This window comes from Sparus aurata, chromosome 22, assembly GCF_900880675.1.
Source record: "Sparus aurata chromosome 22, fSpaAur1.1, whole genome shotgun sequence".
NCBI lineage: Eukaryota > Metazoa > Chordata > Actinopteri > Spariformes > Sparidae > Sparus > Sparus aurata.
This window is the reverse complement of record NC_044208.1, coordinates 5,865,246-5,881,107: the sequence shown is the minus strand read 5'-3', so window position 1 is coordinate 5,881,107 and position 15,862 is coordinate 5,865,246. Positions and strand designations below refer to the sequence as shown.

At 44.4% G+C, this 15,862-nt stretch overlaps 1 protein-coding gene across 1 annotated transcript in view; it reads left to right on the top strand.

The window, feature by feature from the left end:
• Positions 1 to 8,947: 8,947 nt before the first annotated feature.
• The window catches only part of tnfrsf21 (tumor necrosis factor receptor superfamily, member 21), a 51,645-nt gene continuing 44,730 nt past the window's right edge, over positions 8,948 to 15,862 (top strand). The window contains exon 1 of the mRNA XM_030405971.1: positions 8,948 to 9,328. Within this exon, the coding sequence (XP_030261831.1) occupies positions 9,302 to 9,328 (27 nt within the window). The 5' untranslated portion in view covers positions 8,948 to 9,301. The remainder of the gene's footprint in view (positions 9,329 to 15,862) is intronic.

Sequence of the window (15,862 nt, the reverse complement as noted above, 5' to 3'; positions counted from 1 at the left end):
TGTTATCTTCATCTCTGCATTTATTCATAAAGTTTGGACATCACCAGAGGCTCATTCCCTTTGATCAATCAATACATTTCAGGTAATATGGAAAGTGTAAGATGAGAGTGGATGTGAAGGATTTTCTTAACAAGTTAGCATCAAGTATACAGTTAAACTTGATCTTCTGGGTCGGTATTTTCGGAATCATTTCTTGAGAATATCTTGGAGCTTTGGTGGAAAGAACTGAAGTTACTTGGCACTAAATCTGGGAGAGTGTTCCATTGGCATGCTTCTAATGAATAATCCCAACTCACTGCATAAAAATAACCCAGACAGTCCTTTAATCTGAGCACGGGATGTCAACTGAACCTGAAAAAATTCTACATGATATGAAGACTAGGTACTGCATGATGATCCCGTAAATAAACTAAAACAATGTATGTAGTTTAGTGTTAATTGTAAAGATAATAGGAACGTTCTCATATAAAAAGCCAACAAACATCAATGTTGATTCAGTAGTCATTTATAAGAGAGGAACTCCTCAGTAATGCTTTATTGTATGTGTCTGCAGTTATGTACATAGCTCCCTGAAGTTTCTTAAAAGAAGAGCTCAGTCAGTTGGGGTTAGGTCTCTAATTAAATACATGTCAATAACATCCATGGTGCATTTGAGTGTCATTCTACAACGCAGGGTTACACACGACACTGCTACTGTCATAAAAAGTGTGAATTTAAAAATATAGTGGATTTTCTGAGGATGAGTTCAGGAGTGTCACAGCCTGAGGAATGAAGCTCCTCTGTAGTCTGCTGGTACACCAGTGGAAACCTCTGTGTCTTTTAACAGATGGCAGCTGGGTGATTGTGACTGCACACAGTCAGAAATATTCAATAATTAATGACTGATTATTTATTTTAGGGTTTCAAAAGAGCAGTTCTTCTAAGTAATCAAGATGTTGCTTTATAGCAGCAGCAGCAGCTTGTGTGTACAAAGCTCTGGAGCCTGGAAAAAGAGCAAGTTGCACCAACACGTGAAGATGCTCAGTGCCCAGCAGTGAAGACGAGCTGCTCCCAGGTCCTCCAATATCAATTTGGATTTTGCACTTAACTGTCCTGTGACTGTCTGAAAAAACAAAGGCAGACTCAGATAACGGACAGTAAACTGTAGCACTTTGAGATTTATCTAAATGTAAAGTGCTTTACAAATTAAATATATTATTATTATTATAGTAAACGGATGATGACGAAGGTTTAAATGTATGCAGTCTCCTCTCACTGCATCCTCTTCAGTAACTGTGAGGCTCAAAAAACACCTGTGGCTCCACAAAGCACGGCTTCACTCTGTGCTCGGCAGCCACCTTGTGGTTAAAATGTGAAAGTGCAAACAATGTGTCAGCTCACATATAAGCCTGCATACAACAGGTGTATCTCAAACAAATAGAGTTTCATGGAAAAGAGTTTATCTTTTTCCGTGACTGTATTCAAAAAGGTAAACTTTTCAAAAAATGTAGCGTTTCAGAATATTAGAATATTACATAAGACCAATCAAAACAAAGATTTATGATGCAGAAATGTTGACCTTCTGAAAAGTGTGTTCATTTATGCACTCAAATCTTGGTCTGGCCTCCTGAATTACTGCATCAGTGCGGCGTGGCATGGAGGCGATCAGCCTGTGGCTCTGCTCACGTGTTACAGATGCCATGATTGCTTTGACAGCGGCCTTCGGCTCATCTGTAGCACTGTGATACCATGGTCAGCATTCCAGCTACTAGTCCTGCTGGAAAAGGATGTCAGCATCCCTCAGGTTCAGTCTGTTGCACATTAGAAAATGTATGTTGCATTCCGAATTGGAATAAGTTGTAAGTAGTACCAATTAATAACCAAGTCCTTTTTGTAACAGGCAACTACATTCATGTCGAGAAGATACCACACAACACGACAGTAGGCAGTATACCTTGGTGGAAACTTTGCTTTTGATTTCAGTGTGTGGTATTTACTGTTTTGTGTAATCATATCATTACAAAAGATCTAATCAAATGGGATGCAGAGTATATAGGCTATTACTCACATCATCTTGTTTATTGATATATGTTTTTTTAATGAAGCAGGAACTAGGGAGCGTCTGGGACCATATTTGAGTTGTACTGAAGTTTGTCCAGCAGAGGTCAGGCTAACTCTGGTAAAGCTTTGACAAAATATCAACTTGAGCAACAAGTCCTCTCTCCCTGTTATTCTGACACCTTTCTAAGGGTCACAACGAAATCCCTGAAAATCTGTAATAGTACTGTATCCTCAGGAAAAACGAGTCAAAGAAAAAAAATCCACTGTAAATGTTTACATAAACTTCTACATGGTATACGTGATGATTTAGTTTGGCACTGCATTGATTACATCCCTCAGTTGCAAACAGTGAGATATGCGTTGCTACAGGTGATCTAACAGTCAGAATCTATTCTTATCCACCACTTCTCAGAAGTGTTCCATGTGCCACCTGGTGCTGCATATAATAAATAAGTGTTCTCCCACTTGTTGACACAAGTCTGTCCAAAGCTAACATTTGGAGCTACCTCTTAAAGCGGGGAAACTGTGCCACCCACTGACTCACTGTGAAGTGTGTTTGTCTATGTAATGAATAACTATTTTGTTTCAATTGCAAGCGTTCAAATCAACTCAGAGGGATGTACTTTACAATCTACCTCTTGTGGGTGTTATTGTCTCCCTTACGACACCTTTAGGCCCTTATGTGTTGGACACTTGGGTTGGAGTTTGGTCTGTTACCAGGAGACTCCACTTGACAGCTGCTGCTGACGCCTTAAACCGGCAACAGATTTGCATTGAGGAGCTTTACTTTGGTTGCCCGAGGGACTCGAGTATTTACTACAAGTCATCAAAGCATTGAGACCACACCTGAACCTCTTCACGGGCACCATGGGTGGAAGCTCTGAATTCAGGCAGTGCTAAAATGAACATTTGGCCACATTATTGTGTAGAGGGTGCAATGAAACGTTCGTTTATTAAGAATATTAAACAATGGAGCTTTTATGGAGTGGAGATTTAGACTGAGCGAGACAAGTTAGACAAGACTTACAGCATCAATCAACATATAACTATACATGTGTATTGAAATTGTGAGTGTTAAGGACCGGTAGGTTTAAAGAGGCAGAAAGAAATGTGGGAGTCTTAATCACAGTGGAGGCATCAATCCTCCTCAATGCAAACACACCAGCAGGTTCCTGGCACAGAGGCTTGTGCCTCAGGCCTGTAATGGCAGAAACAATGAAGTCACATTTCCACAACAGAGCAGACTGAGCCGTGTGATTACAGCAGACCCCCAACGGAGACGTGCTGTGGAGATGAATAATGTATATAACCATAGCGAGCACCTCTCAGCTGTTTGCTTTTTTCGTCCTCCAGAACCAAAATGTACACGCATACGTGCGCTGATTGTTGAAGAGTTGAAACTGTATGAAGGACAGGGTCAAAACATGCTCCCAAGTTCATTTGCTGTCTCATCTCAGGCATCAAAGGTGTGACATTCTAAAACAAAATGCTAACAGGATGATGGTAGTTTCAGCCGCAGTAGTAAATACCATTAAATAAGCATTTTAAAGCAGCAAGCCACACCAGCAGTATCAGTATCAGACAGAGTCTGTCTCCCTCCCTCCCCTTCTCTCTCGGTCTAAGAAATGATCCTTTCATCCCAAATACACCAGAATGAAAAGCAAGTTAAACCGTGCCGAACATGGGGTGCTGCTGACAGACATTTCTGTCCATTGTAAAGATCACCTCCTCAGATTTTTAAGTCAAATAAAATGACAAAAAAAAAGTTTGTATCTTTATCTCATTAAAATTGTACTCATTAATAGCTTTGAGTTTGTTTTTAGATTTATTTTCCCAAACTACTGTAAATATCAATAATCATTTAGATTGCTGGCGGGGTGGTAGAGGACAGCTCACGGTGCAGGAAGACTGAGGCTCAGATGGCTGGTGGCTGTGGAGCTGTGGAGCTGTGGAGCTGGAGCTCGGGATGGCACTGGCTCACGTCGTCGAGTGGAAACAATCTGGCAGCGTGCTGCGCAGACCAGAGTATTTGAGCTAGCGCAGATAGCATAGCTTTAACATTTGCTAGTTTAGTTAGCTACCCTCTCCTGTGCAGTGATACGACTGGAGGGCGTAGTTCAATAGAAAGAAAACAGTTTCATGGAACTGCTCGAAACAAGGTCTGTGGATCACCTGGAGTAAGCAGGTCGTGATTTCTGGAGAGACATCACTGTTGAGTTTTTCAAATGTATTTTTTGGTGCTTTGAGCGTAACAAGCCAAGTGCCAACTAAGTCCATTTAATGGAGAGAAGGCAGACATCTCTGTGGCCAATATCGCCAAAACTCAGCTGGATGGATAAATGGCACTACAGATAAGAGGTTTGATTTTAGGGTGAACTGTACCTTTAAAGTGAAGCGACAATATGTAAAACCCATTTTTTAAGGGGAAGGGCACTTGAATAATTTCTGATTCTAAAGGTAGAGACGCTTGTCATTGTGCATGGTAATGGATAGAGATCTCTGGTTTATTAAAATTTGGCTCTTCTATTCATAGCTTTTTGGTCCTGGACGGGTCAGGGCTAGCTTGAAAGCATGCTAACTTCAGTAGATATTTCTGCAGTATAATACAAAGACATCATCATGTCAAAAATGCTATTTATTAACAATCTGTTGATTTTTAACGAGATATTCTATAGTTATGACCACTTTGCGCTTGCCATGCTTGCTGAGATCTGGGAACACAGAACAACAAAGAAGGGCAGAGCAAGAAACACAGCATTAATAGACAGATTATAAACACAACTTCTGTCTTATCTTAGCCAGGCTGTCTAAACCAACTTCACTGGAGGAAAAAAAAACAAAACTCACACCATCCATTTACAGCAGAGCAAAACTGCGTGTACACAACAACAGTACGAGTACAGTAGATTAGATTTGGGGTTACAATTTCACTATTTGCCTGTGTTTGTTTGACTAACCTGGGTGTTTGTTTACAACCTTAAGTATATATGCCATGCCTCCTTTACATTCTTTATACCAATGTCGCCAAGACTGAAAATATAAAACCCGAGCTGTAATAACGCAGAATTATCCTTTAGAAAGGATGACTACACCTGTGATTAACAAAGCGACATGTTTGTGTGCAGGGTGGGCTGCTGTTGGTGGGTGTTGATGGGAGATGGTTGCATGCATGCGTTGAGCGTGTGTGTGTGTGTGTGTGTGTGTGTGTGTGTGTATGTGTGTGTGAAAGCATGGGCAAATGCAAACATTCTTTCTTACCAGTTCAGTGTACACACACTTACTCAAACCCACGTCGTTTGGCCCATAATAGGCTGTTTTTACTTGTGCTCTATATAAGGCAGCTTCACCTAGTAACTGCAGTCTGAGGATATGTGTGGGCCTACAGGCTGTGTGGCCCACTGAACGTCAGCTCTGCTGCAGCATGAGTGAGCAGCAGCGTTAGTCAGGGCGTGTGTGCAACACATCACTCTGATCCTGCTCTCTGAGGTCGCTCTTTCTGTCTGTCCTATACCAGGGCCTGGTATCCAAGAGGATTGCTTTCATTCTTAACTTTGCGTGGATTTTCCCTGCGTCTCCCATCATCTGACTGAGTCACTGACCCACTTATTCTCAGCTCTTCCCCCGGCAGCAAAAGCAAAGCAGGCCCGTTTCATCCCTTTATCTCTTCCCCCTCTTCCCCCCCCCCCCTCGCTGCTCCCTGTCCACTCACTTCCGCTCCACGTGCAGGGCAGATGGCTGCTATTTGCAGCAACATCTGAGGCTATAAGCTCGCCAGCTTGTGCGTATGCAGACTGTTTACTAACGGCCCGGCCGGCGGGCCAACGCACTTTACGCGTTGTGTCTGGATATCTCGGCAGCAGGATGGTAACTGGATGGATGACAGGTTGACTGCTGCGAACAGATAACCCAAGCTGCTCAAGCCTCCATGTTTGCCCCACTGACACATATGGGACAGTGGTGGATGTGATGAAAGACTAGTCCAATAGCAACCTGGACCAATCACATGGCTGCGAGTGAGAAGTGGATCGTTGTTTAATGTGAGAGTTCAGCAGTTTTATAAGTTTGAAATAAGAGGAGACGACTGGTTGCTTTATTAACCATAATGGTGGCAAAAGGTTGTGTTGGGCGCTCTTGGAAAATGGGAGAAAAAGGTTATTTCAAAAGCAACTCACGCACATAGGATATATCAGCAGACGAGGACGGAAATATTAAACACCTTAATTGTAGCAGCAAAATCGTTAAAATGCCAATAACTCAAAACCATCAGGGCCCCACCTCTGTAGTGACCTCAGCCAATAAGAGGCATCCACATGACTCAGGCGAAACAAATTCAAGTCAATGAAGCAATGAAACAACAAGAGATGATAAGCCATAAAAAGTAAACATGCCAACAAAATGCAAAAAAGATAAATAATACATTACCTTAAAAAGGCTGCAAAAAAAGGAGGAGGGAAGCCTTTACGGAAACAGTAGTAGTAGACATAAATCTATGTCCTCATTAAGACCAAGATTTACACCGACCAGGCATAACATTGTGACCACCTGCCTAATATTGTGAATGTTTCCCTTGGTCAGCAAAAACAGCTCTGACCTGTCAAGACAATACTGTAGACCTCTGAGGAAGTCCTGTGGTGTCTGGCACCAGGGCACAGCATAGTGGATCCTCTGGGTCCTGTATGTTGAGGGGCGGGGCCTCCATGGATCCGACCTGCTCCAGCATGTCTTACAGATGCTTGGTCAGACTGGGATCTGGGGAATTTGGAGGCCCCGGTCAACACCTTGGGCCCTTGATTGTGTTCCTCGAGCTGTTCCTAATTCACATGAATGCCAGCAGCCATGGTTTACCAGCAGAACATCGCATTGTGATGAGATGATCAATGTTATTTACATCACCTGTCAGTGGTCTTAATGTTGTGGCTGAGCGGTGTGAGCCTGTGTTTATAAATCGAGGGCCGGAGGTGATCCCTCTCACGTCTTTTGGTACTGCCTGTGTAGAAGATGCCTTCCACATGTTGATAGGACAGATGCTTTAAGACAAAAGTGGTGGTGCAGTTGATAAAATCACATGTTTATGAGTTGTGTTTGTGTGATCACCAACTAAAGCTTTAGTTTGCAGAACATTAACACAGTGAGATTAAAGTGTCAGCCTGGTCAACCAAGTACATAAGACTGTGAAAATGGCCATGTCTGAAACTCTCTCGCCAACGCTGTTTCAAGACCCGAACCACACGGTCGCCTGTGTCTCAGAAAGCCCTTACTTACCATCCTCAGTTTGCTGAATTTAAATGGGCACTCCAGACTTGGATTGCACAATGTGACGACACCATCAGCTTGTCTATCTGTGCTCACGTTTAGTTTATTTAAATGAAACACGCTGACACACTGAATTAACTACAAACACTGGTTGGCCCCTCCACTGAGAAAGGGTGACTGGAAAGCCTAACCGTGTTCCATTATGAATAGACTGCAGAATAAGACTTCACTGGAATCCTGTTCTATTTGCAGAAAGAAGGTGAACTGATTTCCAACAACTGCCGGTCCAGCGTGCAACACAGAGGCAGAAACGTTTTGGCACAATTCGTACAGAGAAAAAAGCAGTATTGAAACCTAAAACGACAGGTTTAGAAACTGCTCCTTTTAGATCACTCAAACAGAAGACTGGTCTTAATACGGGAAGTTAAAGAAACAGTACACCCGAGAATGAACATTCAGTCCGTATCTCCTAACCCCCCTCCCCCAATGCCGATGGAAACTCACGGGAAGTTTTGTAGTTCATAAAACGCTGCGCTATTTTATTTTTTTATTCATCTTATTTTATCGTATATAACAAGTCCCCAGCTACTTCAGGTGTTTAAGTGAAAGCGGCAACGCGGATTTGCTGTGAACCTCTAGAAAAGCTCTTTGGACTACAAAACCTAGCACCTGGCACGAGTAGGCAACGACTGAATTTTCTTTTTTTGGTGAACTGTTTCTTTAGATAGTAACTCAGTAAACAGATTATTGGATGGTGCTGAAGGTGTACGCTAGTTGTATTAGTTTTGTCAACACAAAATATAAAACTGATGAAAACACTACAGTAAAATGACCATATTCCAACATGTTGTTGCTTTAGAAACATGCACCATACACATGGAATGACTGGTGATAGGCTACAGCACTGTTTTAGACACACGTCTGTCAGACTATTCATTTAGCTGAGACAGTTTATCTATAATGCTCATGATGCATATTTTAAAAAAATCAAATAAATAAGTAAACCAAAACAAACATATTCCACGTGTGTAAAGGGGCACTGTGTAGTTTTGGAGAAGAAATTCAGACTCACACTATTCATGAGGTAAAAACACAAACGTTTTTCCACAAGTGAATAAACAAGCTGTTCTCTGAGGAGCACTGTTTGAGGAAAGAAAGGTGGCAGGGTCCGCCACATGTAAACAAAGTTAAACAGCATAAACTGTGTTGTCCTTTAAGGTCAGTTTGTTTATTCTATCGTGAAAGCAAAGACAGTTTGTTTATTTAGTGTGTTCAGGCAGGAGAAGAAAAAAAAAAACAGCCAATGATAATCTTTCTCTTCTCATTAACGTTTCGTCAACAAAACTACAGAGTGCTCCTTTAATAAGTGATTGGCGTCTAAAGCTTTTCAGAATCTAGCATTCACAGCAGCATGTGCTCTCCTAGTTAAAAGGCGCTCACAGTGTTGGGGTGTCCAGGGTGTCACCGGGTAGTCGAGCTATGATATAAGTCTCGCAGCACACCGGCGACATGTCCGGGCCTGGACCTGGGTTCACCTGCAGGACACATCCCCTCTCTCCACACAGACTGGACTCAACACACGTGTACGGCTTTTCGGGCGCTGCGATTGGCTGCGACGCATCGCCAACCCCGCCCCCTCGGCGTCTACGTCACCGCGGCAGTGTCCGTAGCGCTCTGCAGCGCTGAGGCAGAGCCGCACTGCACAGCCTGGACGGGGCGAGGCAGCGATCCCGGCGTGGCCCTCATCCATCATCGCTATGGGAATTACCACAGCGTTCTTTCTGAACCAAGCCCTGATCCCGTACTATCTCAAGCCGGTCCACCTGGAGACACGGACTATAAAACACTGCAGTTGAGAGTGTCGCTGCTCCAGAGCCCGGCTCAGCTTTCTCTCCTCCAGTGAGCCCAGGAGGAGGAGGATGACAAACATCTAGAGATGACAAGTGTTTCTCCAGCGGACAACTCGGACGTGTGCCCGAGCCTCATTCGTGTTTCGTGAACCAGGACGATGCCTGCCATGTGTGTGTCCGCAGTGGTGAGTCCATCATCATTTCATCACCTCCCTGCCTGCTCTCAGTCTTTATTCTAAGGAGTCCTCCAGCAGGTTCTCCATTTAAAGGGACAGTGCCTGTTTTTGTTTCCGTCCCAGGCTGAACTTCAAAATCAAGTATCCCAAAATAAATGTCACCGTTAGATAAAGTCCAGACTTGCTCCCCATTTTCACTTCAGATTTAACATCTTATCGGCCTGTCGTTCGTCCATCTGTGTGTTGGCGGCACAAAAGAGTCCCCAGTGGAAGGATGGAGAAAGAAAGGGCGCCCAGCGGTCTATTGTTTACCCCCGTTGTACACCCAGTCAACTGCCTCTTGTCTGTTGACTGTCAATGACATGGCTTGAATGAACAAAGAGACAGGGAACACAGTTAATCTGGCCACATGGGTTCAGTTAGCAACGTTCTAAACGAACGACATCACTCAAACACACTTATTTTGATTAAAAAGGGACGTTTTATTGTCATCACAAGTGAAGTGTCAAGGATGGAGGGCTGTTTCTGTGCCAGGCAGGATCTCCCTCAGGGACATGGTGGAGGTGTCCTTTTGTTATCCCAGTGATGTGTTGAAGAGTTGGCTCGGAAGCTGCTGGAGCTCAGCGTGCCATCATCCTCGGTGAGTCAGACGAGGCTCCAGCACAGAGACTTTGTGCTGGTCTCAGGGCACGAAGGCTGCCGTGGAGCTATGGTGACGTTGACTTTTTCAAACAAGGAGTCACGTCTGCCTGATCAATCAGAGATCTGAGTTTGGTATGTTTTGATATGAAGGCAGGATAATGATTAAAACTGGACATTAAGTGTCCGTTTTAATAAATTCTCTTTACAATTCTTGAACGAAAGGACGCAAAGACACCGTAAAAAGCGTTTTTTTAGGGGGATAAGCTTGCAAAAAGCTTCGCCACATGCGATTACTTTAGCTTTTAATTAAAAAAAAAAAGGTTTGTTTCGAAATGTGTAGAAACAAGAACAAGAATTACGGAATGTAAATGTGTATTGTGTAAACACGTATCCTATCTCATGCAAACATCCAACGTACACTCAGTTTAAACTCAAATGCGTCTGTTTTCTGCATCTGCATTTGGACTATGTCTGCATCTTAAGTCCTAATACCTGACCCAAGACTCAAAGACTGTTTGAGTTGTTTCATTAAGCTTCAGGCTTTAATCAAATTACGTTTATTTCTTTGTTTTTATGTTTTACTTTCCAGCCCTTTTGTGACGGTCAGAAGCCTCACGCTTCTAAGTTTTACGCATGCAGATGCCCTACTAGTGTCATCTGTGAAAGTGCCCCTCAAGAAAAGACTCCACAGGGGGCATGTGGGGTAACTTAAGTCACATTAAATGTAATGTTTTCCTAAACCTAACTAAGTAGTTACGTGTGCCTTATCGTAGTAAAGGCGTTTTTGTGTCTAAACGTAAGCGAACCACACTCACTTCACAACACGAACAGTCCAAAAGTTACGATGTGTGAAATGTATACGCTTTATTTAGCCAGTGTAACTGGATGTTGCAAATCTATTATTGTAGTAGACCGTCTGAAGATAGTCTGAAGCTCAAGGGTCACTGAGCAAGCGGCTGTTTTTGAGAAGTTCGGAGTGAGAATGCGTGTTTTTTTTTACATTTTGTTACACGATATCATACTTTCTCTCCTTGATTCGCGCGCATAGTGTGTTTTACTTAGACCCACAACAGCCGGCGGGAACAGGGAAGGAGCTATAGTGTAGCCGATGGATTACCTTAGCCTGCAAAGATAAAGGTCAGTCATGGATGAAATAAAAGAAATACATAGCCCTACATTGCTGAAAACAGGTGTTTGTCCTTTTACACATTGGAACAATCCGCCCACAACTTTAGCTACCCTGCCTGTCACAAGTCTATCTGTGGCAAAGCTCCAAAATAGACTTAAGGGCCTGATGGTGACACTCCTGGATCACCTCCTACTGTGAAGCTACAGTGCTGCATATCCCAAACGCTCCCATACACTTAAAAGGAATAAAAGTGAAAGCTGTGTCTCCGAGCACACACACACAAAAACTCATGTGACTGCAGGGACCCCACTTAAATCATGACGTGTGTTCAGCCTGATTCCTCAGTCTGCACTTCATCGATTCCCTCGTGAGTTTTAAAATGTGAGCGTCTAAAGGAGCTGGGAATGTGTTTTGCGCAAAAGCCCTCACGTTGTTGCTCCTCTCACATTTAGGAATAAAGTCAAACGAACGAACAAACAACAGACAGAGATTCAATCACGGACATTTTTATTTTTATTATTACAAGTTGTGTTTTCCTAATAGATGAGCTCGATCCCTCCCAGTGCTCCATTCTTTCGGCAATCAGCAGCAAACTCAAACATCCACACACATGATCCTCTCCAGCTATTGTCAGTGATCAATTCGGCGCGACTGAATCCAAACAGAGTGTCTTTCTCCGAGCTGCGACTCATGCGGGACACGCAGCAACAGGTGCCGCCTGCCGTCTGTGTGGGGAAATGTGCGTGCGTGTCCGATGAGGGGGGGGGGGGCAGTGAGTAAGGGCACGTAGGAGTGCACGTGTGTGTTTTTGCGCCAGTGTGTGTGTGTGTGTGTGTTTGTGTGTGTGTGTGTGTTTGTGTGTGAGTATTCGTGGTGGGCCCCACTTTAATTGGACAGTAATTACAACTTAATGTCTGCCACACACACAAACATCCCACCCACACCCAACTGTCTGTATGCACACACCTCATTATCCAACACACGTGCTCCAACACACACACACACACACACACACACACACACACACACAGCAGCCTAAACAGTAGCTTGATTGTTTTGTCATGATCCAGCGTTTTCGGTTAATTAAGTCGTTCCTGAAACACCCTCAAAGTTTTCAAAAAAGATTTAGAACGCTGAGACATCTGACGCTCACGTCAGACCTCAGTCTACTTCCTGCTCTGTGGTCTAATCTGTCGCCGCCGAGCGTGAATCAGAAAGTAAACCAAAAGCCTCGTCCCACCGTGCACTTGCAGACAGACAGCTCTTCCTTGACGCTGACAGGCGGTGTGTCGTGGCATGCAGTCTGCGTCCACGTGCCCACTCACTGCTTATTTTAGGAGGTTCCGAGAAATACGAAGACACTGGAAGGTGCCTCTGTCTGTTGTCCATCTCCAGTTTCAGGCAAGAGGGCTCTTCTGCCCTTTGTGTGGTAGTCATGATACACAGTATGCTCCAGGGCCGCAGTTTAGGCAGTAGTCAAAAGTGCAGCGTGTACCATCATGAAATGAATTCCAACGCTGAAATACTATACATTAGGGGTCAACAGGAGGATCACCGTGCTTCCAACACAAACAGAGACACAGGCATCAGAATGATAAATGGCCAAGAGAATAGAGTCTGGGAAAAAAATGTCAAGATTCAGCACTTTTTATAGCAGCATGCACGGAAGTATTTACCCAGAAAACACTGCCAGTCTCAGGTCAAAGAGGAAATTATAGAATTATTAAAAGCAGCACTGTCACTCTGTGTTTGGAGGACAGCGTAGCCCTAACACTTCACCCTACCTCTCTGACTCAACCAGAGTAGGAATGACGTAGGCATGAACGAGGCACGCACTTCCGTAACATTAGAAACATCAAAAAAGCAATGGTCAAATTCAAGGCAGCAGAGGCTGAGGTATCCTGAGACTTAGTCTCTAATATTAGTCAAGCTTCAAATGCATTGGATCCTACATTTCCCATGATGCAACTTAATGACGTCCTTTGTTTGTGAGTCTCCCTGCAGGGTAAAGGCTTATGTCTGTCACAGGCCTACATTGTGGGCTCCCATGCTTTCTGCACTTCCTCTGATGGCCACTAGGTTCTAATTTAAAGAAAACACAACCTGTATTGAATTTAATGGGAAATGTCTTTATTTTTCATATCATTACATTTTTCAACTAAAATTTGGTTTTTATTCAGACCAGTGTGTATCTCAGTTGATGCTGACTGTAAAATGTAATTAATCTAATGGATAACGCTCTAAAACCAGATGAATTAGATTCTGGGACTCTTCTTGAGTCATGCCAGCTCGATTGTCTGGCACCCGTCCAGTCGTCATTTGTCACTCACAGCTCCGCTCAGGCTCCGCTTGAAATTTGATGAAAACTGGGAAAATTGTGGATCAAGAACAAGATAGTGAACCTGCTGCCGGGGCTGAAAGTAAATCCAGGTTTGGGGGAACCATTTCCAGGTCATGAGACATTTGTCGCTCGCTGTAATTCTGCCAACGTACGAACAAAATCAATAATGCCCTGATGTTAAAAAATGCTCTCGGCGACCCCTGCACACATCACACTGACGAGAGAGGGACCGGTGCATATTACATGTGTGATGAAGAGTAAACACGCCAGTATGAACGCTCCCTGTGTCACTGCTACGTTGATATACCGCTTTCACTCGCCTCCGACTCTCACACCAGTCAAAACACACGCGGTGTAATGTGTGCAGACCTGGCAGCCCCTCGCATGCCAGAAATGTGCAGACGACTGGCTGTTGATGGTCAAAGCACAAAAACATGGAAGTGAAAGAGCCTCACGCATGGCTGCCTGTCGCCTAAAAAAAGATTTGACCTATCGGTTGTACCTCTGGTCTGATGCCGACATGCAAACGTGGTCCTGGGCGGGTCTGTGCAGCCCCTGCTGGAGGTAGAATTACAGGGTGTTCTGTGAAGCTGCAAGCAGGGAGTCGCAAAGTCAGGGGGGGGGGGGGTGAGGTATTTGTTTCATTGAATGTGTGCGTGTGCGTGTGTGTGTGTGTGTGTGTGTGTGTGAGTGTGTGGGGGCGGGTGTGCTCAACAGGAACCTGCTCTGCAGTGGTGCAGTGGTGCCACACTGGTGCCTATATGATGTAAACAAGAGCTGCCTGACTGGCGACTCCACCCTCAGATCTCTCCCTACACCCTGTGTTCTGTCCTCTCCTCTGTCAGTGAGTCACAGAGGCATTAGCTCAAAAGTCCTCCACATTTTCCACTGACACATTGAACCTCAGCATAAAATACAGGAAAAGCACGGCAGGGACTGTGTTGCACCAGCTATACCGAGATCAAGCCCTTACCTACACCTAGAGATTATGGCATTTTAGCGATCAGTAACGCGCGAGTCCGGTCAGAATTAGCATCTTGTAGCCGCTCCCACAAGTAAGACTGCATTCCAACTGACAATGGGAAGAGATGCGCAGACATAGTGCGGGAGCTGTTCAAATCGGATCACTTTCTCTGTCGCAAAACAAGTTGTCGATTGCTTTAGAAGACGCGCAGCAATTTAGTATTGTACCTCCCCAACAGTGTGGCACTCACATTAGACATATTCAGTCAACTTCAAACCAGCAGAGGCTGAGATATCCTGACTTTTCAGCTGCACGTATTTAATTATAGAGCTGGTTGTGTGAGGATTAAAAACATCATACTAACGTTACACTATATCCGTTAGGTTTGGCTTGTATACCCTGACAACGGACCCCAGCCGTATTTGTTTTGTTTTTCGGCACCTTCACATAATTAAGCACCAACTCTGACAAATCAATTGAGATTTGGACTCGGACAACAGAAGTTACAGTAACACACCTGTCTGCTCTGCAGCACAGAGTAGCTCGTTTATGTAGAATGTGTGTTGTGAAGCATGCCGTCCTTACAAGCGTGTGGTCTGAGCCTACTCCCCCCGTCTTTATTGAGGAGTGCTGATCTGTTAAATCAGCCGCCGCAGTTGTGTGCGAAGTTTAAAGACTTGGCATGCAAACATCCATCGCCGTGACTGCTTTCACCAAACAGATGCACTGGGACCCTGTTTTTATCGGAGTATCGCTATCATCATCAGTATTCTGCAGAGACACAGGCAGCGGCATACAAAATGCTGATCTTCACCTGTGAAATTGCTGGAGCCCCCCTTTAAAACCCCCTCACATTCATTTTAAAGCAGGCGTGGAGAAGTGAGTTTTGGTTGTGCCTTCCATCAAACACAATTTTTTAATGTCTCCTGGAAGAAGCTAGCCTTCTCACCCCTGTCACTGCATCTGGTTCACGTGCCTTCACAGGGTAGATCCCCCCGTGTCGAGCCGTCTGATTGGCTGTCTGGCCCGTGCACCAGGCAGATGATGTAGTTTATGCGGCAGACACTGAGACAAAGTTGGCATAATAAGAGGAAGGCTGGCAGCACTAAGACTGAAATTGATTCATGCTCCGCTTAGCTGCAGAGGTAGCTGTGGAGAGGGTGTGTGTGCGCGCGTGTGTGTGTGTGTGTGTGTGTGTGTGTGTGTGTGTGTGTGTGTGTGTGTGCGCGCGTGCAAGCAGGAATGTACTGACAAAGTGCCAGCACTGCACTTTGTTTCCTCTTCTCCTTTTCGTGTCTTTGTTGGCGTTTTATTTTCCTAATGGCAAACAGGAAATGCAGTTACACAAGACTGGTTGATTGTGTCTGAACGGGAGGACGGGATGCTCGAGACACACCCTCAGAAAGACACACACGGACCAAATGTGAGCCGTCAGCTCAGGGCACTCTTACCCTGACATACTGAATA